General features: G+C 47.4%; 1 protein-coding gene across 1 annotated transcript in view; it reads right to left on the bottom strand.

The window, feature by feature from the left end:
* Window positions 1-279: 279 nt before the first annotated feature.
* Window positions 280-27,640, bottom strand: part of LAMB1 (laminin subunit beta 1) — a 43,455-nt gene continuing 16,094 nt past the window's right edge. The window contains exons 14-33 of the mRNA XM_062018777.1: window positions 25,985-26,143; window positions 25,126-25,253; window positions 24,578-24,701; window positions 23,879-24,083; window positions 23,576-23,719; window positions 23,249-23,480; window positions 22,626-22,789; window positions 21,922-22,146; window positions 20,934-21,151; window positions 20,750-20,846; window positions 11,652-12,021; window positions 9,850-10,034; window positions 8,424-8,665; window positions 6,275-6,478; window positions 5,750-5,894; window positions 4,556-4,763; window positions 4,216-4,357; window positions 3,316-3,492; window positions 1,442-1,601; window positions 280-593 (exon numbers count right to left, since the gene is read on the bottom strand). Coding sequence (XP_061874761.1) covers window positions 457-593; window positions 1,442-1,601; window positions 3,316-3,492; window positions 4,216-4,357; window positions 4,556-4,763; window positions 5,750-5,894; window positions 6,275-6,478; window positions 8,424-8,665; window positions 9,850-10,034; window positions 11,652-12,021; window positions 20,750-20,846; window positions 20,934-21,151; window positions 21,922-22,146; window positions 22,626-22,789; window positions 23,249-23,480; window positions 23,576-23,719; window positions 23,879-24,083; window positions 24,578-24,701; window positions 25,126-25,253; window positions 25,985-26,143 — 3,666 coding nt within the window. The 3' untranslated portion in view covers window positions 280-456. The remainder of the gene's footprint in view (window positions 594-1,441; window positions 1,602-3,315; window positions 3,493-4,215; window positions 4,358-4,555; window positions 4,764-5,749; window positions 5,895-6,274; window positions 6,479-8,423; window positions 8,666-9,849; window positions 10,035-11,651; window positions 12,022-20,749; window positions 20,847-20,933; window positions 21,152-21,921; window positions 22,147-22,625; window positions 22,790-23,248; window positions 23,481-23,575; window positions 23,720-23,878; window positions 24,084-24,577; window positions 24,702-25,125; window positions 25,254-25,984; window positions 26,144-27,640) is intronic.

Here is a 27,640-nt window from a genome sequence, read left to right as displayed (position 1 = left end):
GGGCACAGATGCTAGCTAACCACACAACAATGGCATTTCTTCATCCACTTGTAATTGTGATCTGAGTGAGCACCCAGATCACAATTACAAGTGGATAGTCAGTGTCATAGGATAAGTCAGTGTCACAGGAACTGTAGCCTTTATTTAGGATAACACAGCGGTGCTAAGATTTTATTAGATCTCTAACCAGCTTAAAAACAAGACTTGCTAAAGGATTAATTGATGTGCCATTCCAGCTTCTGAAAGCAGGGAGGAACTTAACGAGCCATACTAGGTACATACAGTGATACAAAAGTATGGTTTATTTTCAACATCAAAAAGTTATTTGTCTTTGGTTCTGTGACTTTCAAGTCAATATAAAACCTGTTTACTTTACCAGGTCTTAGTGTAATGTCAAAAAGAACTAGTGTAATACTTGTAAACTCCATCCTTAACACAAGCATTCCCTGCTCCTGTTTATAGGCAAGTGCTATAAACAGCAACCTTCTGGCTGATGGTCTGTAAGAGCGAGCGAACGGTCTCTTCCAGCTCCACCAACTGCTTGGCTTTGTCTTCCAGAACCTTTTGATTGTTTTCGTACGTACTTTCCAAGTCTGTCAGCAAAGGAAGGAGAAAAACAGCTTAATTAGGGTGTTTTAATGGAGGGAAGTGTAAATCATTATAGTTAAGGATAAACTACTACTCAAATTCATTTTTATTGCGGAAGAAAACCTTATTGGGGGAAAAAAAGCAAAAGCTGGAGTGGCACCTCTCGGTTTCCTTAACATTGGGACATAAAGCAACAAGGGAGGAAGTTTCCATAAGTGGAAATCCAAAAGCTTGCTTTGATTCATATTCAAAATTCTCTGCTCTGTGGTGGCTTTTACAGAACAGTGAAACTTTGGAGCTTGTTCTGGTTAAGACCATTCAGTGAGTCTTTGGAACAGTGCAGGAGCAGCTATGGGGAACAGTGAGCTCCTAGGCTGGCAAAGCCTAGAGGAAAATGTTGCCCCCTCCTGGTTCAATCAACTTTAATTGGCAATAATAAATGTTAAATTAATGTGTGAACTGGATCTGAGGTATCCTGATTTGGCTTTAAGTAGCTTTCTGGGGTGGAGTAGAGGGGGGAGGATTGTTTGAAGATAGGGAGGTCTCGCTTGGATGAGTTACTCCTCGTCCTAAACATAGTACTTGGGTTCCTTCCCTGCAGTGGTCCTTGGAGCAGGGGTAGGTGCCACACCACAACTCTGTGCTTCAGGTGTTTCAGCTTTCTTTGGCATGGTGGTTGGACTAGATGATCTCTAAAGGTCCCTTCCAACCCCAACTATTCTGTGATTCTATGAAAGCTGCTCAAACCTTGACAAAGAATTAATTCCCATGTTTTTCCTACTGCCACCAGGTTAGCAGCATGAAACTGTTTCATAGTCTAAGATGACAACTTCCCTCTGCAGAACAGCCTTACCTTTGAGCAGCTGGAGTTTGCTGTTTGCTTGAGCCAGCAAGGCTTTAGCTTCATCTTGCAACGTGCTGGCTTTCCTCCTGGCGTCCGCTGACTCTTCGGTCTTCTTGGCAATGAGATCTTCCACCGTTTTGTACTTGTCGTTCAGCTCCGTGTCGAGAACCTGCAGTTCCGGATGGAAGCACAAGATGGAGCTCAGTGACAAGGCTGAGTTGCCGCGGGAGTTGGTGTTTCCTCCCGGCCAAACCGACAGGCTGCACTCTCAGCTCATTTAAAAAAAGCAGAAATGGTCTTGCCTACTCAATATTCAACACTTCCAAGAGCTGGGGGAAGACTCATCGGTTGCCCTCTTGCTGATCCGTGGCTGCTTTACAGCTTCAGTACCAACACTTGGTAAGGCTTTATAGGATTCCATTGTACAGCTCTTGTCACTATAACGGTAGCCCCAGCTCCTACAACAGTGGGAAAGCTGCAAATGGTGAAGAATTTGGCTCTGCTGCTGCTTGACTGCTGGCATTTGAGGAGGAAATACCCTTGAAACCCTTTCAGCTGCGTAGTCTGTGTAGGTGAAGGTGCTGGAGATGGCAGGAGACTGGTTCCTCAGCTGTGCTTTTCTCTGTGAGGTTAAAAAGTCCTATCGCCCAACTGAATTCAACCCCTGAGCAAGTTAACGTGCAGCAGGGGTACTGGAAGCCTCTTGTGTTTATATGGCAGGCAGCTGAAATACTACTTAATGTTCAGAAAGAATTGATTTGATGGATAATTCATCTCTCCTGGCAGAAAAAAAAGTCTCTCTGGAGAGTGATGGGCTTAACTATACACAACAGATGGGAGCAGTGAAACTTCCTTTGGCAGATTTGTCAATGGTTTTGTTAATGAGCATTCTTTTGCTGTTAGTGTGGCAGACATTGGGAGCAACACCATATGGTCACAGAGCAAAATTTCTCTCTCTCACATGCAGAAATGACTCTGGCTTTATATTGAGCTAATGATTTTTCTTGTCACTTGACTGTACATGCCAAATTCCAGGTTGGTTGTCCTGGACCCTACCACTGGTGCAGCCACACCTTGAGTGCTGTGTTTGGTTTTAGGCCCTTCACTACAAGAAGGACACCAAGGAGCTCGAGTGTGTCCAGAGATGGACAATGAAGGAGAAGGGGCTGGAGCACAAGTCTGATGAGGAGCAGCTGAGAGAACCAAGGTTGTTTAGCCTGGAGAAAAGGAGACTGAGGGGAGATGTGATCACTCTCTACAACCACCTCAAGGGAGGTGGTAGCAAAGTGGGTGTTGGTCTCATCTCCCACATAATAAGCAATAGCATGAGAGGAAATAGCCTGAAGTTTATACTGGCTATTAGGAAAAAATATTCACCAAAAGAGTTGTCTAGTTTTGGAAGAGGCTGCCCAGCAAAGCGGTGGAGTCACTGTCCCTGGAGGTATTTAAAAGCTGTGTGAGGCTGAGGGACGTGGGTTAGTGGTGGACATGACAATGCTGGGTTAAGGGTAGGACTCAAAAGTCTCTTTCCAACCTGAACAATTCTGATTGTCACAGAATCATAAATACCCTATACAAGGGGGAAAAAAAATTCCAGTTTTCCTGTGGCAGATAATAAAGCAGAGGGACAGAAACAAATCTCTGGAAGGCTGACAGTGTGACAGCATGACAGGTTTCCTGCAGCTCTTTTAGAACCTGAAACCTTCTCAATACTTCTCTCTGTATCTGGTTCCAAAGTTAAAAGCATTTATCTTAATTAATTTACTAAAGTGCATCTTTTTTATCCCCAGTACCTGACCAATAAATGAAATGGACCACATGTATTCACTAGTGTTCCCTTAGCTAAACCTGGGGGTTTCTCTTTTCTTTCCCGAGCTTCTCACCTTTTTAACTTCTTCAGCATTTTGTTTTGCAGTAACAATCTTTTCTTCTATATTGTCCACATTCCTAGAGTTTGTAGCAGCCTTTTGCTTCAGGTCTTCAACACTCCTCTCCAGCTCAGACAGACGTAAGGAAGCATTGTTCAGTGTTTCTTCTGATGCTGCATTTTCAGATTCAATCTAACACAAAGAGAGCTGAGAGTTACATTCAGTGTCTTTTCAAAGTGCAATACTAAACGTTCTGCAGTGGCCCTGATCAACTAGCTCATGACCATAGAAGTGACAGAAAAAACAGTGGTGGAGTTGTCCTACAATTGGCCAGTTACAGTGAAAGAGCCTGCTGCTTGATGACAGGGTATGTATGGGGCTGCAAAAGCATTAAGGGATGTGGATAAGAAGTGCAAGAGATGCCAGGCAAAACTTCAGGTATTTAACTCCATCATCTAATATTGGACTTGTGAAGGTGGGTATCTGCTAAGCTGTCCAAGTTCCATGGGTATAGACAGCACATAGGGCTCAGGAGGGCTCCGAGATGAAGTCTAAGAATATATTCTCTGTCAAGACTGCAGCAACTACCCTTTTAATCCTGCTGTGGTGGTGGATGATACCTACAGCATGGCTACCCTAGTGCCCTGCTGGGGGCCTTCCAGGGAATCTTGGCTCCTTTAGCTTCAATGGTGCAGGATATGGTGTGAGAAAAGCTATTTGGGTTTGGTTTCTTAAGTGCAAATCCTGCCTTAGCATCTGCCATAGTAACTCAAAAGTTGATGTGAAGGCAGGAATGGTTTAGATTCATTTTAAGTACAGTCCCTGATTTGCAGTGCCCAAGAGCCTTCCCTAGACAGGCTTACACCACTTTCTGAGTTCTTCCTGTATCTTAAAAAATACTTATAAAGAACTCACCGAGGTTAGCAGGTCTTGAGTTCCTTTAATATCTTTGTCAGCTTGCTTGATGGCTTTTTCAGCTGCATTTTGAGCTTTTTCAGCTTCTTCCAGTGCTGCTTTCACCACATCTGCAGTGACTTTAACATCTGTAGCACCTTTGCTATGGAGCAAAACTATGTTAATGCTAAAAATGCATTTACTTTGGAACTGGAAAAAAGAACTAGTCAGACTCTGCAAAGGGCCATTTCTGTCCCTTGGTGAAGGAATGAGAGTCTACATCAGGTGAAAGTTAAAAACTGCATTTTCTGACACAGTGAAACAAGTTTCATTTAAGCCACTCCAGACCAGGGTTGCATACCTTGCTTTTTTAGCTTCCTCCAGTAGCATTTCTGCTCTGGCAATGTCTCCAGCGCTCTGCTGCAGAATGACCTCCACGTCAGAAAGGCTTTCTACACGCTCACGAATATCTTCTGTCAGGGCCTGCAGCTGCTGGGGGGTGCTTGGCATCTCCATGTTCAGCACTTCATTAGCCACTGCCTCAATGCTATCCAGGTCAGCACTGTCTTCTAGGAGGTCACAGAATCATAGGATTGTTTGGTTGGAAAAGACCCTTAACATCATCAAGCCTAACCACTAACCTAACATTGCCAAGCCTACTGAGCCATGTCCCTCAGCACCTCATCTACATGGCTTTTAAATACCTCCAGGGATGGTGACTCCCCACCCCCCACCTCCCCGGGCCAGTGTCTAACTGCCCTCTCAGTGAAAAAGTTCTTCCTAATACCCAATCTCAACCTTCCCTGAAACAACTTTCCTCTTTTCCATGGACACAAATGACAAAGATAAGAGCCTCCCTCTGCCAAGCCTCAGTGCTCAGACTCTCATCCAGCTGCTCCCCTAAGAAGGAAGACATCAGAAGACTTCCTCTGCCAAGCCCTATGGCAAATCAAGGTGTTAAAAGCACTTCCTGAGGGTGAAGCCTCCCCCCCACCCCCGGGGCAGTGCCCCAGCAGGCACCCAGGCCCTGCTGGCAGAGCTCTCATGGAAGCCATGTGAAGATCTCAGCACTTTGCCCCACCCCACTGAGGCTGGGGGGCACTTGAGTCTGCAGGAGAGGAAGCCAACAGCTGCACATAGGTTATTTGTGCTGCCACTATACTCAGCCTCGTGCAAATGGGGAAGGAGGGGGTTTGCCATGCTGCCCCTTGCTAGCAAATAAGGCTCTTATTTAACCTCTCCCTGCTTCCATAAACTCCCAGTTTCTGCCTTGTCTCCCCGTGAACAGTGCTTTGGCTTTCTAGCCAGAACTTATGAACACACTTGGCAATCTACAGCAGCCTCCTCTGAAATGAACAGGCCACAGTTTGCTTTCACATTCCTATTGTCATGGTTTTCTCTTGTTTCTAGATTTCATCATGCACACCAAGTCTGGCTAAAAGGGAGGCAGAGGGACACACAACTCTGGCATTGCCCCTTAGAGGATGATTCAGAGCTTAAGGTACGTTTTCACAAACCCAAGAATTAAACCACAATTTAAATGTAAGGTTTTTACGCATTAGGAAGTCTCTGATCTGTTTAATAAGGTTTCTCAGATCTTCATTGCTTCTGTCCACTTGTTCTTTCGTAGCATTGGTTTTGAGCAAAACTGCTTGTGCGTTTTGTTTTGCTTCATCGGCTCTCTGTTTCGCCTCAGAAACCTAAAGAGAGGAAAATGGAAGGCTTGATTGCACGTTTGCTTATGCTTTAAGGGCTGTTTGAAAACAAAAATGCAGCTGGAGTCAGAGGTAATAGTAATGAGAAATGCTTTTTCTCATAAAACTCACAGAACACTTTTAAAAGCTGGCCATGATCCATACCACCAATGTTAGTTTAAACAACTCTGGCTCATGTTTAGTTAACCATGAAGGTTCATTTCAGGCAGCTCCCTTTCCAAGGAGCTTTACAAGCACGATGCAGTTACGCAACCGAAGTATTCTGAAGCCAGCCAGGCACATACTTTGTCAGTTAGGGTCTAAACTTTTGTTACAACTGAAAGACAGATTTTTTGCAGTATCTCACAATTGATTTGGCACATTACCATTTTGGAGAGTTGCTCAACTTCTGCCAAGGCGCTGAGGATGTCTCTGTCAAAATCCATGGCTCTCTGCCAGGCGCTGTGAGCGACGGTGAGCAGCCCAGCGCAGCCTGGCCCTCCGCACTGCTGCTTCCCCTCCGCCGTCCGGCAGCCCAAGCCACCGCACTCGGACTCGGCACAGGAGGCTCCGGCAGGAGTGCCGCACGTCTGCAGGGACACACCACACCAGGGAAGCAGTCACAGCTTTGTCTCCCTTGCTGAGCTGCAAGGGGGATGGAGCAGGACTCTGCTCTACCCTGAGAGAAACACCCCATTGCTGCTGCCACAAGTACCACAGGCAGGGAAGCTGAAGCAGAGCTGGAGGTGGTTCCTGCAGCAGGTCCATACCCGCACCACTCATCTTGCTTCTGTTCCCCCCCACACCTTCCTGGCTTTAGCTGGGTTAGGAACAGCCAGCTCCCAGCTGCTGCAGTAGCTGGAGGTTGCAAGGGAAGCCATGCTGCACCTCCGTTGTCTCCTTTTCCTGCACCCCATCTTGCACAGGAAAGCTGCATTTACGCATTGCTTTCAAGCTACTCTTGTCTGCACACCTTTCGTTCAGAGTCAGGCTGCACTACTGTTGGAGGAAAAACTGACCCTCCCAACCAGCAAGTTTATAAGGAAGTGTTTTGTGCAGAGTAGTATCTTTTCCTTTGCTCTAATGCCCTACAAATGAAACACTAACAAGCTGAAATGCTCCAAGTGGAACAGGAGCCTTGTTTCCATCTTCCTCAAAAAGCTGTCACGTTTCCTTCCACCAAGTGTTTGCCCTGATTTCATCCTTCCAGTTTGTGAACTGTTGTCAAGGATGTGTTCCCACAGGAAATTTAAAGGTAGACTTTTTAAAAAACAAAAAGCAACACCATTTCAATCTGAGAATTATCCACTACTTGCTCAATGACTTAGCAGTGAACTGATTTGGGAGTTGTTTTAGACAGGGGAAAACTGGGAAATTCCCCATTCTAGTGAGTTTTTTTTCCCTTTCCACCCCCCACCTCCTTTTGCCAAATGATAGTCACTAACCTATGTACTTTGCAGCCAAAATAACCTCACTGGGAAAACTTAGGGGCTGTGCCAAGTTAGCTGCAGCTGTCTCCTGTGAAGTGTAAATGAGTCCCTCTTACCTGCTTGGCACGCAACCCAGCAGTAGCTAGAAAGCAAAAAGGTGGGTTTTTTGGTGTCCTGTGATTATACCTTTAAGCAACTCAACTGTGTTTATGGCCTTGATAAACATCTAGCCAGGATTTTCAGTCCTCAAAAACAGTTAGGCAGGAATGCAGGGGAAGGGAAACTAAACAAAAAGATGTCTCTTTTTTTCCTCTGGAGAAAAAAGAAGAGCTGACAGCAGTCATAAAGTGACAGGAGACAATTCAGCCTGTGAATTGTCTCATCCTGCCCAGGGGAGTTAATGAGCAGTCCCCTGCAGCCCCCTCTTCTTGCAGGATTGATCTCTGAATGCAGCTGGCCAACTTCAAAGGGAAACTGAGGGAACACCCAGCCTCTCCCAAGAAAAAGCTACCCTTGATCACATTTACAGATGAACAGGCAGCTTCAACAGAGAAAATGCCCTTTTGCCTCCAGCTCCTTGTAAGCTCTGCTTTGTCTCAAGGAGGAGGACAGGAGTAGGGTAATGTGGAGGCGGAGGGCAAAGCACTGCCTGGCTGGGCACTGTGCAGGCACAGCCTCTGCCCTGTGGAGCTGAAAAAAGGAAGAGAGGAGCTGACAGAAAGCAAGCACACAAACTGAGGACAGGCTTAAGAGGATAATTCTCAGTCCAGCAGACTGCATGAGGGAGCTCTGTCCACAGCAAAGGGCTTTGGGTTAAGAGGCGGGGTGATGAAAAGGTGGGTGCTCTGTCAGGACTGGAGAGGGTTAGGAGACAGACCAATGTGAAAAGCTGGTGCCTGAAAGCCAGTAGGTCTGAGAGCTCATTGATTAAACAGCTCTGTTGTGGTTCAGAAAACAGCCCATCATCCAAGAAAAGTGTGGTTTTTCCTCAAGGAAGCGTTTCCCACTCTCCAGCTCTAAACAGTTCCTCCCACCCGTCGCTTCTTCACAAAGCTCCACTTTATTTTTGCTAGAGGTCTTGTGCCAGCAGCTCTCAGCCACATACCTTCTCAGCCACTTCAGAGAGGTCCAGGCTCTGGAGCTTGCCTGCGAGCTCGTCCAGCAGGCGCGACTGCTCCTCCTGCGTCGCCTGGAACTGGGCCTCCCTCGCCGCCATTAAGCCTTCCACTTCCTGCCGCGTCCGGGCCGACAGCTCCACCGTGCTGTCGGGGTGAACAGTGGAGGCGTTGACCCTCTCCTCTGCCTCCTGGGACAGCTGGAAATACTTGGTGATGCTGTCCAAGGCCCCTGCGGAAATCAGATGGAGCTGCTCAGAAATGTGTGAAGTAATCCCAAGTAATTTATGTTCTGGAGGCTGCAGATGACACGCCAGGGTTAGCGATAGGAATATCAAGTTAAATGAATTGCTGGCCTCTGAGGCTGTGTTCAGCACTGCTGCAAGGACAACAGAATTTGGCCTGCTGTGAGAGAAATAACACAACAGTCCTTTTTTTTGCTTGGCTGACAGCATGCCAAGTTTGCTGGATTTTGAAGTTAAGCCTTTCTCTGACCCCAGTGACTGAGTTCTGCATGCCCCGCGGGCAACAGGGGATGCAGCCTTTTAAGTTTACAAGGCAACAGTCGCTTTTCTAGGGATTCACTTAAGGATTCTTATTGCTTGCCCAGGGATCTCTGTCTTATGGAGTCACTGCTTAGAACTGGACAGAGCTCCCCTAGGAAACAACTGCTCCATAAAGATGCTGATTTAGATTTGGACAATTCCTGGAAAGGCCTTGAGTGCGTGTGAGGGACCTTGCAGGGGTGGCCACACTCTGCACCTCACAGCTTTCCCCTGCAGAATGCCACAAGTTAGGGACTCCCCTGTTCTACATCCTACTTGCCTGTCTCTGCAAAATCCCACCTTCACTGGAAGCAAATCTCAGACTTCCTGCAGAGCAGGAAATAAAAAACACATTAAAGAAATCCTTTGTTTCAAGCTGAAACAAAGTCAGCTTTCAAAATTTCCAGATAATTTGGTGACATTCCTCTTTGTCCAGCAAATTTTGATTCTTGGCACATTTCGGGGTGCCAGTGGGCGTGCAAGGCTGGGCTGGCTCCAAAGAACTGGGCCCTTAGACCCAGGCAGTTTTTTCAACCAGAGACAGCAATTTAAGACTGGGAAGAGCAAGGGAGGTGTCCAGCTATATCTCAGAATCTGCTGCCCTTTCAGCTGTTGTGTCTCATGTAAAATGCATTAATCAAGAGAATTTTAAGACAGCTCTGTGCCCCAAGAACTTCAGTCAGCTTTACAGTGTGCAGAGGGAGAGACAGGGGCTGAGGGGGAAAATTCCTGCTGCATCAGCTCTGCTGAAGCCGTCCTCCTAGGAACTGTGTTTTATTACAAGTTAGATGATTAACCTGGTATTTAAAACCATACACCAATTAAATTTTTGGCTACCCCCATGCTTTCTCCCCCTCCCTGTGACACTTACCCCTCACATCAGAGATCTTGATGAACTCGAGCTGTTCTGCAAGTTCCTTCACAACCCGGTCTAGGCTTTTGGCATCTGTCTCTAGCGCGCTCAGGTCTGTGTCTGTGCTGTTGCTCTTCGCTGCTAAGGCGGACAGGTTTTCCTCTACGTCAGCTATCTTAACTGTAACATCTGCTGTGAGCTTTCTGCAAGAGAGGCACAGGACTCGAGATGAAGGGAAGGAAGGGCTGTAAGCCTCAGTGCTTCACTTCACTAGAGAGCAGTGGTTAGAGCCGTGCCACGCACGCTTCTCCCACGGCAGCACTCGTCCTCCCTCAGTGAAGCTCCAAGTGATGTGTAACAACATGCCCACCTAGAACACTGTTTTGTTTCCTTTATCACACAAGACTACTTTTTAATCTGCAGCACGTTTATAAACTCAAAACACCAAATTGCTCAGAAAACAGCTGCTTTGTGTAAGATTAATTGGTGGCAGATTCCAGAGGACTGGTGTAATGCTTTTGTATCATGGCAACTGCATAGGTCAGAGTTGACTACTATGATCCATACATAATTTGCTTCTCGTCCCACACAGCTACAAATGCAGTTTTGATTACTGCGAGCTCATGGGACAGATTTGAACTTCAGGAAGAGGGGGGGAAAGCCTTGGTTTTAATACAATGGATTCTTTTAACTCCTCTGCAAAGATCCGTCCTCACCCGCTGTTTCTCTGGGGCTATGAAGGAAAACCTCCCGCCCTCAGCATTCAGCGTGGCCTCAGTGAGCCACGGAAAAGGCTTTAGTTGTGGGATAACCCTAAAAGGAAAAGCAAGTGTATGTTACACGTCAGTGCTGCTGCAGAACAGAAGTGGGCATAGGAAGCTATTCCCATCCATGGTGATCCGGCCAAACCCAGTGTTTCCTCACTCTGCAAGTATCAGCCAGTAGTCAAGCTTTATGATCCATTTATAGCTCTCTCCATAGCACAACAGCCTGCTGTTTTCCAAGAGTCCTCCAAAGCCCAGTACTTCTTCGATACAGCCAGTGAGGAGCAAGAACAGATACACCTATATATAATGTTAGTGAAATGCATCTCCTCAGCTGCCCTGACTTCCCTTCAATACACACAGAGCTGAAATGAAGCAGTAACCCCCAGCTCTCCCTAGCTGGAGGGAGGGAGCTGCAGGGAACAAGCATATCACTAATTGAGACATTTGTGCTTTAATCCTCTCCCCTTTGCCTTGTGCAGTCTCCTTTACAATGCACAAGCAACTTCAAGTAGCTGCACAAAGGGCTAGAAAGCATCAGTAATCCTACATATGTTAAACTGCCTCATCTCCAAAAGCACAAACTAATCACCATCTTTTGTATGCTTAGCCCTGAAACAAAATATAGTGCTCCTACCCTGAGAAAAATGGAAACAATCCTTGTTATAAAGCTAGTGCTTCCCCCCACGCAGGCTCAGAAGGGAGTCCAAGGTTCCAACTCATCGGCTACTCACTGAAATCCCAGAATTTAATCTCTTCCATCTCCATTCTCCCATATAATAGCAGTTTGTCCTTTGCCTTGGGGGAGCACAAGGCAAGCCAGAGTGCTGTGCAGTGACAGCTGCCTGGGCAGTGGGAGCAGGATAACCTCTGCTCGGGGCATTCCACTGCACTGCTCCTGCCTTCCTGGGCTGGGTGCTGGCTGGCTGGGTGAGCACTGAGCTCAACCATCACCTTTCCTCATTCAGCTGCATCCCGAGCCTCAGCCCAGCCTGGGAACACCACACACAACAATCCCAGCTCCCTGGTCGCTCCTGCCCATGCAACTGTACTCACTCTGCTTCCTCAAAGAGATTCCCAATGTTCTTCAGGGGCTCAGCAGCTGGATTTTGAGCAATGATGGTTTTAATTTCACTGAGTTTCTCCTCCAGGGTGTTGAGTGTCTGCTGGTACGGCCCAGTGACTCCTGTGACTTTGAGGGCATTAGCCCTGTCCAGGAACTGCTGGGTCCTGTTAGCCAGCTCGCTGATGATCACATCCCAGAGGGCAAAGCACTGGTGGCACGGCACACAGTCGGGGAAGAAGCCCGAGTAGCCCCGGGAGCACTTGTCACAGCGTGGCCCTTCCACTCCCTCGTTGCAGATGCACTGCCCCGTGGCACGGTCACACTGCGGCGTCTGGATGCCACGAGGGTTGCAATCACATGCTGCAAGGAGAAAAAGGCACATGTGAAGCCTACAGGTAAGGGAAATGACAGCAAGGTTGTAAAGAAATCAGTTATAATGAAGTGAAATGAGTAGAGAAGTGGTCTGTGTTTGGATTACAAAACAGTAATTACGGATATGTCTGCTTGCACATGAGGAGAACCAGTACTGAGAGTAAAAGGGACACAGGCAGTAAAAGGGACACAGAGACATAACTCTAGGGGAGACCAGGATTAACACATCATCTCAGAAACAGGGACAATAATGGAGCAAGGAGCGACACTTCTTGCAATGTCTGGATGCCAGTTGGATAGTAACCCAAGATGAAGATCCCAATTTGACTCCTACAATGAAGAGTAAGTAGAGTAAGACTTTCCAGACAGGAAAAGAAATGGACAGGCACATAGCAAAGGGTTTAAGAATAAAACATGAGTTAAATAGGAAAAGTGAAAAAGGAACAATCATTTACTGTCTCTCCCACACAGAAGTAGGGATCAGCTGAGGAATCCAGCAGGTTGAAAACCAACCACCTTCCCTGCACCTCCCACAAACAGCACAGTAAAAGGAGTTAGTTGATTACATAGCACTTAGTTCTAAGTGGTGGAGCTCCTTTCCAGAGGACAATGTGGGTATTAAAAGCTGAGATGGCTTCAAAGAACATGACAAATTTATATAGTAACAGCTCTGGAGAGATCTTCTACGCAGAGGTACAAGGCCTGGCTCAGGATGCGCTCCTGTCACAGACGGTGGGAAAACATTCACAACACACACCAAGGAGCCTGGTGCTGAGCTGACATTTTGGGTATACAGAAGATGGGGGAAAAAAAATCAGGCAGTGCAAAGTAGAACAGAACAAAGAATGTGGGCATGGGCAGCCTTGTCTGAGGGAGAAGAGAGACATCTTCTCCATCATGGATACTAACAACCAAAAGTCTACATATTGTAACCCTGAAGTGAGAGTGAGGACAATTAACAGATTTATTTGCAAAAACCTAAAATCCACACTTGGAGCACTAACTCAGGAGCCAGTACTCACACCTTCCTGCAATGCACTGTCATCTTGATTTTATTTTTGTACCTGTGAACACCCACCTGTCTCTATATGCCAGTCAGGTAAGATGCAGGGGCTCCAAGCGGTTGCCAAATAGGAGTGATCAGGTTTGGGCAACACCCTTTTTCAACAAGCTTTTAGAATAAAGATGCACTTCTTTGGCACTAACCCACCATAAAGAGAAATGTCTCAACTTACAGACGCACAGTCATTCCTAAAAGCTGCTTTGTACACAATAATGCTACCAGAGAAGCGTTTCCATTCCAAGGGCTGCTGCTCAACCTCTCCTCTTCCTTAATTATGCAGGCAGGAGCAGCAATTACCAACCTGCAAAGCTTTTAATAAAGAGATAGCAGCAAAGAATTAAAAAAAAGAGGCCTTGAAAATATGAAGATCATCTATCTGCCATCCTAGCAGAGGACACCTGCAAGTCAAGCACACATTCCATGAGAAGGACTTCATTATCTGATAAAAGCCTTCACTTACACATCCATTTACCAAGCTGTGGTTTAAGGAGGTTAATGGCTTAAAAAGGCCCATAAATCAATTCATGCACCCCAAGCACATGCCCCCTTGAAAAAAAGGGCAAAACACAAAGCCCTTCTCAAGATTGTACATTGTTTGCCTCACTGCCAAAACACAGTGGTGGTCTTCAGTTCAAAACCTACACAAAGAGCCTCGGCAGAACAAATCACTCCTCAACAAAACCACTTTCTTGTACAATGTGAATATGATAGGCAAGAGACAAAAATAACTTCTGCTGCCTGCACAATTGAGCAAAACGGTCCTTTGTTCTTTGAATTATACCCGGACACAAGAGATTGTTTTTACTTTACATCGAAAAGTGCTCGAAGTAGTCAACTCGCCATGGAGTATGTTCCCTGCAGGCAAACGATCAAGTTCCTGTCTGAAGGTCAGTTAACCCTTCTGTCAACTAATAAGGCCCTCTGTATAATGATGAATTGTCCAAATTCCTCTGCACTGAAAGAGGCTAAATGACACGTGGTTTTTCTCAAGGATCCCGAGATCTGATCAAGTTACACTGAATACCTGCTGCTGGCAGATCAGGCTGCTATATTTACTTGAGGATTTAAAAAGCTTAAAGTGAAAAAAAAAATAAAGAGGGAATTACCACATTAGGAATTCTCCTCCTGAACACCTGCATGTTCAGGAAAGGCAGGTGACATGGCTCTAGTAGCCTTTAAGTGTCATTGGAGATTCCAAAATCTCTGCAGACAGAAAATGCTGGGGAAGGAGAGAGGAGAAGCAAAGTACTAACTTGTTTGCAAAGCGAAAACCCAAACTCCATGGCTGCTTGTTGGGAGATGATGAAGAGCAAAGAAATGACTTACTCCAAATGCAGCACAACAGTTGGAAGAACCATCACATTTATAGAACTCTATAAAACTTCCAAACTCAACTTTGTGGGATCCACGAGAAAATTGGATGAGGTAGCTCGAAACATTACTGAGGGTTATTGCCCCATTTTAGGATTCTCTAACAAGCCCAGAAGCAGGCAGTTCTGGCTCTGCATTCCCTAAACCTTGTGAATCCAACATCTATAAAATGCCTTTCCAAAGAGCTGCTTTCACACTTGCTCTTTCTTGTCTTCACAGTCTTCCCAAGTCATTAACCATGCAACAGGACCACACCAGCTTTCAAACCAAAAGGTAAAACTGAAGACAATTTTTCTCTCTGTTTTTAAGTAGAATCACATAGTTTGAAAGAAAACAAGACAAAGCCTCCCAGAAGTACTGGAATAAGAAGATTTCAGCTGAAACATTTTTTAAACTCTCACAAAAGCATCACTGCTCCTCTGACAGCTCCCACCTTGCAAGAAAACCATTCATCTCACAAATGATACGTGCATGCCAGTGCTTGGTTACACATGACCTTCTTTCTTAAAGTCTAGATGACCTTAGCCAAGCATGTCCACCTGAGATGATTGAAACTATCTCTCTTCCTCACTACAGTCAGCTTCTGAGTGCTTTTAGCAGAAACAGGGGCCCAATTTCTGGACACTGCATTAATAATGAAATTGAGCCAGCCAGAAACTCTCAGAAATTGCCCTCCAAGGTCATGTGGAACAAGACCTCCACCCTCTTGAAGTGTCTGAGTCTCATTACTCGTGCTCTCGCCACCAACACCTGGCTATTTTAAACTCCACCAAGGAGCATTTCCAAGGCCACTGCAGAGAGCATCTTCCTTTTACAGCATGATGGGGATCAAACCCTCCACTGACTTCAGCTGTGGCCAGTTCTCAAGATAAGGAAGGCAAGCTCAGGCCAAGACAATAAAAAGCCATGAACATTCTGGGCCACCAGGCAACCAGCTCAGTGCATAGGTTTCGCCTCTGCCTCATGCAATGCCTGCCTACCAAGAACCCTCTGGCTTCAGTCTCTGGGAGATTTCAGGGCATGACTTCATCCTGAAGTCAACAGCAGCCCAGTGACAGAATTTATGTGAAGGGCAAAGAGGACCTTCTGGCTGGCACAGATCGGAACAAGGTAGCACAGGGTTGGCAAATAGCTCGTGGAAGAATAACTGAGCTACACATCCATCATGATGGTGCACATCCATCAAAACTATTATCCCTGCCACAATGAACTGGGATGTGAGAACAGCAGAAGCCTTAATTCTTATCAGCTGCAAGAAACAGTGAACACCATGCCTGAACCACCCAGCACATCACGCCCAGCACTGGTTTTGGCCAGAGTACCCCAGTATCACTTCTGGCTACAGTGGAATTCTGGCTCCTCTAACACTTCATATTTCATGTCCATGAGAGTCAACTCCTCTGCAGTCCAGTGCTAATGATGCTCTCTGTTACAGCAGTTTTGCTTCTGATGTACTCAAACAGGCTGACTCAAACACAATGTTCAAGGTATTGATGGCTGTGGAGATTTCAGCTCCAACCAGCACACTCCTAAGTCCGATGTAACACTTACTACATCTCATTTTTTTCAAGAACAAGAAACACTGGTACATCTAGGGACACAGAAGTGTTTCAGATATTAGTCCATAGCTAGTGATGCCTTTATACTCCACTTAACATAAAATTTGTGGAACAGGGAAACACATGAAGCCCTGCAAGCTCATTTTAAATGCTTTGCGTGTGCTTATGTGACTAGAAATAGAGAAAAGTGGTTCATTTTGCACTGCAAAACCCAACAGATGTTGGGTTTACTGTGAGAGATGCCTCAGGTACCTTAACCAGATTCAGCTGGAAATGGCCTTCATGACAAATGGTTGATTACTCTCTCTTTATATAGAAAAGTTGGCCAAGATGAAGGGCTGCAAGTTAACACAGACGGTGTTACTTGCTTTGAAGATCAGTGTTAAGGATCAAATGTGTTCCTGGGTAAGCAGGACAGGACACTGTAGCACGTTCCCACAGAGTGAAGGGAAAGAAGTCTTTTGAAATCATTGGTCAAAAATTTGAGGGTTTTCAAAGGAGTACTTAATAAATTAAACAATAGGTTTCTGTTCTGAAATGTCACTTTGGAACTGGATGGATTGTTTCCCTTAATTGAGTATTTAATTCCATCAGACATTCTTCTGTGACATACTCAACTCAAGCAAAATCACTTTTCTTTGACAGGAACGTTTTCTAGCAAAATTCTTCAGTCGGGATCTCCTGATTAGTAACTTAGAGGAATATAAAATATTGTGGCTGCATCTGCTCACAAATGCACGTGCACGTATGTGAGTGCACAGACTATCCATGGGTAGCTTTGATACCACCATTTCTCTCTTTCTTTTAAAGATAAAAGTAATACTCATATGTGTTTACTGAACGCAGTCTTGTAGAAACCCAAGGAGAGAAATCCCAAAGTAGTAAATGACTACTTTGAGTAGTTTGCTTTAAGCTCACAAGGATCTAATAAGGCTTTTTCTTTTACTCTGACAGCTCTACTCCCTTTCCCTCTTATTTGCAATACTTAGGACACCATTTAAACCACTGTAATTTAATATGTGGCATATTTGCATAGAAGTTAAACTAAGGTGTATCAGAGCAGCTGAACAGACAAGATGATATAATGGATACCAAAAGGGCTGGATGACCAGTCGTGGTGTTTAACACCTTATTGCAGGATGCTGGGAACAAGCAAGTGTCATACACCACCCTACACAGAACAGAAATGGTTTAGGCAGAAATATTTCCCTTACTGCTCGAGATGGGGGACAGAGAACATCAGATGTTTAACTCCTCCGCAGCAGAAAAACAAAAGGTTTGTTAAAACACGATTTCCTGGCATCACTTCCCAGTGGCAGCGAGGCACTATGATGAGAAAACCATTCAGCAATTTGTAAGGCTGAACGTTTTGCAGAGCTGGCAAATTTCTTCTGAATAATCAGCTATTGATTCAAACTACCCTGTAAGCATATTGCCAACTCCTCAGTGTTAGGATTTTCAGTCCGAGAGTTAAGATCCCAGACGAGAATGTCTGGAGTTGTGCTGTATTTTAACATGCCAGCAGACCTTGCCAAAGAGCAATTTTCTGGAAGCAATAAATACACAATATTTTAACATCTCAGGTCAATTAAAATTATGAAAGTCAAAGTGAAAATTCTGTTTCCTTTATCACAGAATTTGCCTGACTTCCTTTACACGTTTACTAGAGAAGAAATATCTGCTAATCTTTCTCTCTGCACCATAAATACCTCCTGTAAAAGCAGCCTATGGGACCAGTTTAAGACACAGGTGTTAAATTAAGATTATGAAGCCTATTCTTCAGTGGCAGTGGAGTAGTTTTCAGAGAGCAGATGTTTTGGCACCACTTACAAAACAGACTAAAAACTGAGAAAAACAACTTTCTACCAATGTCTGCAAGAGTATTTGATAAAAACACAACTTTTTTCATCTTGATTCAATTAAATGCCACTTTTCACTGTAGGACTTGATGCTCAAGTCCAACTCAGAAAAATATTGACACAGGTATGCGTCCTGTAAAGGAGAGAGAGCAATACAACATAACTTTCAGTCTCATACAGTAACTTTTACTAACTGTGCTCTGTCCTGTTTTTTTCAATTTATTAAAACAATAATGATAGCAAAATTGTAACCTCCTTATAGGAAGCATGTAAGTTTCAGATATCTACTGTTCAAGGACATTGTTTGAGCTGCCTCTGAGGCTCCCCGGAGCCTGGATCCTTCCGACAGAAATGTGCTCTGCAAGCTGAAGTCAGTGCAGAGCTCAGCATGTTGAGTCCTGCACTTTGGCTGCCAGGCTTTGGAAAAGCTCCAGCAGGATCTCTGTGACACTCGAGTTTGATTAAATTAGCAATCCCATTATTTACTACCTTAGCAAAGGTTTTTCTGCAGATGCACATGTTCATGTACAGACTCATGCAGAGCTGCACAGAGCCCGTAGCTGAAGCAACAGACTCAAGAGTCCTGCAAAGGGGCTGGCACTGCTCACTGCACAGCTCCTGCTCACTGTAATCCTCATACAGACATGCACAAGGCCAAAACCCAGGTGCTGGGCTCTACACTATCCTCTACACCTCTCCTGCACTTGTTTCAGGCATTATGTTAAATTAAACGAATAACTGTTGTGGGTTCTTTTAAAGCATGGAGTAAGCTCCGAAGATCCAGTCCTACACACTCTCTGCAGAGAGTTAGAAGGGGGTTCTAGAGATCATCTAGTCCAACCCCCTGCCAAAGCAGGTTCACCTCCATCAGGGGACACAGGAACGTGTCCAGATGGGTTTGAAAACCTCCAGAGAAGGAGACTCCACACTTTCCCTGGGCAGCCTGTGCCAGGGCTCCCTCACGCTTACAGAAAAGAAGTTTTTTCTTGTGTTGAAGTGGAACTTTCTGTGTTCCAGCTTTTATCCATTACCCCTACTCCTGTTGCTACACACTACAGAAAAAAGTGTCACCCCACCCTCAGGCCCATCCAGACCAGTTTGTATTTTCTTCCTGAACATAGCACAAATTGTGGCCGTATTGGCTGACTGGGCAGCATGAGCGTGCTGCTGAGGGCAGGTGGCAAACGCCATGGCCAGGAGCTCATGTGTCTCCTGCAGCTGGAACCAATGTCTGTGAAAAATCCCCACCTCAGTTCCAGCCTCACCTTGGCCACAGGTCATATTTAAGCAGGGGCACTGCCCTACAATTCCTTGAGCGGCAGAGTTTCCCAGTTCACCTGCAAACTGCTTACTACCAAGAGCTGCTGCCTGCCCACACAGCAGCTGCACATCTGCCAGCCTCAACAGCATCCTTCCTGCTCCTTGGGATGGAATGAGGCTGGGAAGGACCGGAGACAGGGCAGGAGGCTCTGACCCCATCAAGCTGGGGAGGCCCAGCAGCACCACGGAGCTGGCAGGGGGATCACACCGTGGGCTGCCATGGCTCAGCCCAGAGCACTGTCTCTCCTCGCCTGACAGAGATCTCTTGTTTGGATGCAGTCCTGAAGGAAAATCTGCATTTTCACCAGAGTGAGTCTTCTGTGTCACTTGGGGGGCAGAAGGGGTGCTGGGTTGGAAAGAGAGCAGAGCTTGCATGGTAAAAACAAGGCTCTGAAGAATACCTCCTCTCTTTGCTTCAGAAACATTAAAAAGCAAGTTTTCACTTGCTCAAAAGGCAGCAGAAACTCCACAAGACCAGAAATGCTGGTATGCTGCAAAATCCTGCTAAGGTATGCAGATGGACTCCATCAATAAACCCTGATGGAGACAGCTGATATCAAGAGACAATCCCTGCCCTGGAGCCGGCAGGGTCAGCGCCTCTCACCACACCAGAACACACACAGCTTCCCCAAAGGCTGCCTCGCCCCGAGAAACCCAGTATGTACTCAGGAACTGGGACAATTCCCCAGCCCTTTCATCTGCTGCATTAACCAAGTAGCTATGACCTGCCTATCTGGTTAGATAATGGGCTCTAAGGTATCTCTATAGTAAGAGATTTATTAAAGACCACAGCAAGCACATTCCTCCCTGCAGGAAAGAATACCTTAATCTACTGCAAACCCTTCTGGCAAAGCCTCCTATTTGGACAGATCAAAGATACAAGTTTGTTCTGGTATGGACAGTGTTTGAAGTTTCTTTTGCAGATAATGAACTGACTTGTTTATAATGAGAGGACAGAGAGCATCCAGTTTTCTAAACAAGAGACTTCATGTGCTCTGTTTTGCAGCATGTAGCTATGGCTATACCTACTGCATGGTCTCTGCTCGCTCCTTTATTTTCATCTGAAATATGAGTCTTCTACTATTCAAAAACCTAATTTCTTCAGGCCTAGTCTCCCTCCCAAGACACAAGAGGAGACAGGGGTCTTCCAATATATACATCTGAAAGGCAAAGGAAACTGGTTTCCAGACCAATTCTAAAACCCAAACGCTTGCAATATGTTTTCTTACCATGGCAATCTAACGGCTAAAGAAGAACAATTTTCTAAACAGAGAGTTTTGTTTCTTCATGAGAGTCTGACATGAAATAAAATAAACCAGGCCAGTGCTCAGCTGAGCTTCTGCTGTGCCTCACCTCCCCAGAGGCACCAAAACCCCAGGGTCAGACCCCACCAAGCCCTCTGTCCGCATTTCCAGTGTAGGCACTGGCAGGGGTCACTGGAGGCGCTGCTCTAGGCAGCAGTATCCCAGCAGGCCAGGGACAGCACCAGCCACTGGGTCATTTCCAAAAGGAGCAGGTGGAGCAGACACCAGGGTCGGACTCACCTCGGCACTCCACGCTTGGGTCGCCCCAGAAGAGCTCCTGGCACTCCCTGCAGGTGCGGCCTCCGAAGCCTGGCATGCACTGGCACTGTCCTGTGAACTGCCAAAACACACCCCAATGGGAGCCACGGCCACCTCAGGCAGCGAGCCCCGCGGAGGCCGTGCTGCCACCCTGCGCTGCCCTCACCTCGTTGCAGGCCGGGCCCAGGGAGCGCGCGGGGTGGCAGCCGCAGGGCTCGCAGCCCGTGCCGCTGGCGAGCCGCCACGTGTTGGGGGCACAGCGGTCGCAGGTCTGCCCCACCACGCTGGGCAGGCACCGGCACTGCCCCGTGCCCGCCTCGCACCGGCAGCTCTCTGCGTCCTCACAGTCCTCCCGGACGGTGCCCAGGTAGTTGCAGACGCACTCTGTGAGGGAAGGAGTGGGAAGCCTCGCTGTTAGTCTGCCCTCTCGCTACCACGCCACCCAAAATACACTGGAACATTTAGTTTACTCTCCAAGTCCCCAGAGGTGCGTGCAGGTGCTGGCACGTCCCAATGCCTGTGGCCAGGCCTGGCTGACGCGACACCGAACGATGCTCGTTACTGTGCAAGTGCCTTCCCTCATGGCCCAGCCTGGCTGCCAAAGCCTGAGCCTGCCCATTTCCACTCAGACAGCTATGGCAGTTATGGCTAATGTTGTCTGGAGCAGCCTGATGGCGTGCCAAGCAGACCTGGACGCCACTTGCCCACCCAACAGACCTGTCTGCCCTGCCAGGCTGCACCTGGCACCAAAGGAGAGGAGGGTCTGCCTCCTCATCACTGAGTTCAGCTTCCCACCACAGTCCTCACTCCCACTGTCCAGCCACATCTGCAGTGACAATGGTGTAAACAAAAGCCAAACCCTCACCCTGCCACCCTCACCTCTAGAGGAGAGATAAACAGAGACAGCTAACAAGAGGGCAAGAAGGCATCATCCCACAAAAGCCTCATCCTTTGAGCACATGTAAATGCTGTCCCTGCTCTCTCTGTCAAATGCATAGGTGTCCCCTCCCATCCAGGAGCCCCGCTAGGCACACAACTCCAGCTGGAGGTAATGAGGCTTCCCTTGCACCCCACATGCTCCCAGGTGAAATAAGAGCTCAGGCAGCCACTGCCACCCATGAGGCAGCGGGTGGTGGCCGTGTCTCCCCACTCACTCCTGCAGTCCTGCTGCAGGGCACTGCCATAGTAGCCCTGTTTGCAGAGGTGGCAGTTCTCGCCCTCCGTGTGATACAGACACTTCACACACATCCCCGTCCTCTTGTCACAGGCCTCCGGGTCAGTGCTGTCGATGTTGTTGTTGCACTGGCAGGGCTGGCAGGCGCCACCAACCTCGTCGGGGCTCCCAAAGAAGCCAGACGCACATTCATCACATCGACTGCCTGTTTGAACAAACAGCCACAGTGGGAATTACCATCACGGCTCACTAGCACGCAGCCCCGTACGCAGAAAGACTGAGACAAGACAATAAAGACCATTAGTGGGGGGGGCATTAATTGGATCATGCTCAAAGCAACAGAGGCAGAGCTTGGTGAGACCGTGACAACATGGTGTAACATGGACGGAACCACTTGGGGCACCCAGGCTCAGTGCTGCAGCCCAGCTGCCAGCATGCCCATCCCCTCAGTTCCACTGCTGCCAACATCGGTCACCCGTCATCGTGCTGCCAGGAATGGGGCTCACGGCAGCGTCGGCATTACCTGCACACACTGCTCTGCCCTGGCACCAAGTGCTGCCAACCTCCAGCAGCAACACATTGATGCTGGTGATGTTGTCACATCCAACAATTCCAATTCATGTGAATGTACCCCTTCCCATCCGCAGGTTCGACCCAACCGGCCCCCCTTGATGCACCAAGTACCTATGTATCCCACGCTACAGACACACACGACTTGGAGCGTGATCGGATCCTGGTAACAGCCGCTGGCAAACTGGCGTCCGCTCTCGGGGCCGTCGGGGCAAGGGCAGGGACGGCAGTGGTCACCTGATCCCAGGACAGGGTCTCCATAGTAGCCAGCCTGGCACCTGCACAGTGGGGTACATGGCATGCAGGGGATCGCAGACAAACTGACTACTTGCTCTTACTTGACTGTAACTACGCTCAGGTTTTCAACCACTGTGAAGAACCAAAGGGCAGAAACACCCTTATTGGCTCTCCTGTGCACACACACTCAGAGCAGCTGCAGCCATAGAGGCAAATTGGTCTGGCTTAACGCCACTGTAAAAGCAGGAGGCCCATAGCAGACGCCTTTCAAGAGGCTTGCAAAGGTGAAAGTCTCTGAAGCCTTGGGTGCTCTCAGCTGCCTGGGTGGGCTCTGCTGGGAGGTGCAATGCTGAGGCAGGGAAGAGGGGGTCCTTGTTCCCTGTGGTCTACTTTCCTTGTGGCTTCACACTTTCCTGAGCCCCTAGCGCTCAAGAGGATGAGCTGCTGTACCCACTCTGCTGCAGGGAAGAAGGGTCAGACCAAAGGGACAAGTGCCACACCTCTCACAGTTGTGCCCAGCCGTGTGGTCCCGGCAGCCCAGGCACTCCCCGGTGTAGGGGCTGCAGTCGTCGGCGTGGCCGTTGCAGTGGCAGGGCTGGCAGGTGGGGAAGCCCCAGAAGCCGGGCAGGCAGCGGTCGCACTGCCGCCCGTACACACCGGGGAAGCAGTGGCACTGGCCTGTCTCTGCATCGCAGAAGGCGTTGTAAGAGCCTTGGACGTGGCACTCACATGCTGCAAAGAGAAGGAGAGAGGGGCTGCATTTCCACAACAAGCCCCAAACATGGGGTCCCAACCACAGACAGCCCAGACCCAGGAGTTTAACGTACGTCGGCATCCGCTCGGCCCAAACCCAAAGGTGCCAGGGGCACATCTGTCACACTGTCTTCCGACAACGTTGGGACGACACTGGCACTGTCCTCCACTGGGGTCACACACCGAACTCAGGGAGCCCTGAGGGTCACACTGGCATGCTGAGCAGAGAAAAGCATCGGGAGGAGTGAGCACCATGGCACAAGACAGGAAGCACCTGCCTTGTCCCATGCACATGTCTTCCGCGTGCAAACCGCTCCGCCTGCAAGCCCCATCCAGCTTCCAGGCAGAGTTGGCCCTACAAGTTGATTGTTACGTACATAAAGCGGTCTCATGTAACAGTGCAGAAATGCTGAAGATGATGTTCTTGCAGACGTCTGTCATGGGGGTCTTCACAACACTCCTGCTGTTTTCCAGGCAGCGGTATCTCTGGAACGTTTCCCAAGCGCTGTTCGTGACCACATCTTCACCTGAGCCTCCCACTGTGAATATGTCCAGCGACTTGCAGTACGGCATAAGAACAAGCTACAAAACAATTTTACAGTGACAAAGTGTCACTATTCATAAACAGCCTCCATAGAAATGGTGAAAATTCAGTATTATCCTGCTTCCTATATCCTCTTCTGACTAAAAGTGAGTGAATTTGAATGGGAAATGATGTCACTTCTCTAGTTTTTGGTGGAATAGTTCTGGTATCTACCAAATTCTTACCAAATCTACTAAAATCTATCCATTGAAAAGAAATGGATATCCATTCATGGCACACATTAGTCTCTCCAGAGAAAACTACAGGTGCAGTTCTATAAAATACAGTAAAAGCCTCAGTGGAAAAACAACCCATATACCCCGAGACAGAAGAAACCTACGCTGCCTTACACTGTCCAGTTGCAATCTGGCCTCAGCTGTAAGCAACAAACATTACTTTGGATTTACACAGATGCCTGCCAGAGGAGATGCAAACTTTCAGGCTTATAAATACACATGCAGCCCAGAGCATCTCTGAAATAACTTGTGCTCACAGAGTCAATGAGTGTGTATGGGCTCTCCGTCTCCGTATCCACCGAGGAGTACTGGGCCAGCTCTAGGCGGATGGTGTAGTTCAGCCCCTTCTCGAAGCAGACGGGCCGTGGGAGAACGACGTATCTGGATTAGAACAGGAAACAGTTCTTACTTCAAACGTCTCGCACTATAAAGTGCTTCAGGTGGCCCTATAAAGCAATCTAGATAACGGAAAGCAGCCAGGAGCAGGCAGAATAAAAGCTGTGAGGTGAAAGAGGCCGTTTGGAGGCCTCTGCAAGTCAGAACCGGAAAAAGCTTATCAGCAAGGTAAAGAAAGAGTGATGTTCACTCACAGGCTGTGCAAACACTCCCCCACCTCGCTTTACACAGTGAGCAAATCACAAAACGAGAATAAACTTAAAAGCTTTGAGTCCATAGACACAATGCTGACTATGCTTTTATAACCAATGGGAAATTAAAACTCATCCACTTTCATAGGGCCACGACAAACTGGAAACAACACTCTTTCAATGTTTTTTCAGCTTTTGGGCCATCCAGTTATACTGACCTGGAGCCAGGTGACAGTGAGACAACCTGGTTATCGTCATCAGGAACTGTATTGCCACACCGGCTGCCCGTGGGAATCTTGCCTGGACGCGAGACGTTGATCACAGCTTTCTCCCACTGATCTGGCAACTGAGACACAAAAAGGCTTGTCAGCATCAAGCAGTCCACGTGTCCCAAGCTCAGGCCAGGAAAAGCGTGTGCACTGTGCTTTGGGCAGGATGGGGTTGCAGCTCCAGCATCAAAGGGGCATCGACCTGCTGCAGGTTTGGGCTGAGACAAGGCCCGTGCCCCTGGGCATCCTCCAACACAGCCTCTCTCCCTCCCTCATCAAAAACATGCCTGCAGCGTGGCATCAGCAGGGGTGCTGGTGACCTCCTCTCCTCCCACCTCTGAATACTGTACTGTTCACTGCAGTCAGCTACTGACAATCTCTAGATAAAGAGATGGGGCCATAATCCTTTTTGTTCACAGGGTGAAAACCCTGTGAATTACTCAAGAGTCAAAACTGACTGCTTGCAAACACTTGGCTGAAGGCATTCAATATCCAAGACAGGCAATTTGCCTCCTAAGGCATGTGACAGCTTTTCCACCCACTAGAAGGCTGTCTGGCTGATGCCAAATTTGTATTCTAATCTGTCCTGATGGGACTTGTCACTTTTTAATTTCCTCATTAAACAGGTGATGAAAGGACACAACAATGAAAGAGACTGTAAAGCAAATAATGCTAGTAATAGTCAGCCTCTTCTTGGGTTTTCACACCTCTCAGTCATTCAACTGAGAGTCCTCATGACTCCTGGAAGCGCCTGGCTCCTGTCAGTTGTGCACTGGGACAGCAGCAATGCCCGTACTCAGACACTCACCTGCGGCTCATAGCGGACTAGAATGTCATACTCCATGGAGTAGGGGATGTTGTCGATGTAGAACTCCAGGTATGCTCCCTCAGGGACCCGTACAAACCCTGTGCCTGTCCACGACGGCGTGCGCTCGGGCGTGTACTGCCGCTCTATTACATTGACTCCCTACAAAGCCAGGGAACAGAGATTTTAACACTGACAGGTGAAATGTGTGGGCCCCAGAGCTGTGCATAAAGTGATGATTTCTGCTAATGCATCCCTTCTGAATCACAGCATCCATTGCTTGTGCTCCACTGAACAGAAATTCTCTTAAACCCATATGCATGCACACCGTTGCTCTTCCACTTAACAGCAAAAGCAAAACATCTAAAATAAAACAGTACTGCACAATTCTTCATCCATTTCTCTGTTATGGTGAGGAATTAAATGTAAATATATACTTGGGGCAGTAGGATTTACTGCAGTGGCACCTAACTGCTCCGTTAACCGCCCAAGTTGAGTGCTAATTACTTCCTGACTACACCGGGTGGCTCCGAACCAAACCACTGCTCAGGATAACATTTGAAAAGCAAACAAATCAACATGTGGTCACTCCTTTCAGCCTGAGGTGTCAGGTTTTTGTCTGCTATTCTTTTACATAAAGCAAAGAAAAGGAAAAAGGCAACAGAGAATGAAAACGTGTGGTGCTCAAATTTCCCGTCTCAAATATATCCACATCCACGAATAATTCCCTCCATAGAACAACATCCTGTGCATTCCTAAGGAAGCTGCTTCAGTAGAAGGGAATAAAATGTAACAAAATGTCTCTACGTACATATCACTCAGGATGTCCCCTCTTGTATTCCCACTCTTTCAGGAGAGCCTGCCTTTAAGTTATTACCCTTTGTCTTTGCCTAAAGGGTTGGAGCTCCCCTGAGAGAGCAGGAGGTGGGACATGGGCAAGGGCATGCAGCTACGGGGAACACAGGGGCTTGGGACCTCCTGAAAATCCCTGCAACTTGATGCCACTTCATTTTGTCTTCTACTCGACCTCTAACTGGGAATTTGGGGTTTTATTCTGCTACCAGGTTTGTGAAAAAGCTTTCCGATATTAGGAAGTTTTTAAATGGTTTGTTCTGAAGGTTTTGAAAGACAAACCAGTGGCACATTTCCTCACTCTACTTGTCAAGATGCATTTTCATGACAGGCTCCTCCATCCCTGAGCCTCAGTGAGGCCTTGGGTATCACTTCTCCAGTCAGGCAGATACAAATGCACCAAAATCCCTGTGCCAGCTCACATACTCTCCATTGAGGTTCAATGTCTGCTCTGCACTATCTTCTCTGTCTGCAGTTACCCACGAGCAAAAAATCCTCTGCCTTGGCTGTAACCGCAAAGTGGCTGCCTTTTGCCTACAATGAATAAATTAGGACCAAGTGTCCCAGTCACAGGCAGACAAGGATCTGGTGCTTTGTAGAAACCGTTTCCTCATTTCCCTTGCAGGGCGTTAAAATAATTGATGCAATCACCTAGCTGCTGTTAATGAACTGAAAGCAAGGCTGTGCAGTGCTGAATAGAAAGAGCTGGAAATTGGGCAAAACAAGTTAGAGGCAAACTCACTTACAAAAAACATTTTTTTGCACATCAACCATGGTTTTACTCATTAATGAAAGAAGTGATACTGA

Source organism: Colius striatus, chromosome 1 (assembly GCF_028858725.1).
Source record: "Colius striatus isolate bColStr4 chromosome 1, bColStr4.1.hap1, whole genome shotgun sequence".
NCBI lineage: Eukaryota > Metazoa > Chordata > Aves > Coliiformes > Coliidae > Colius > Colius striatus.
This window is presented reverse-complemented; position numbering and strand designations above follow the sequence as displayed.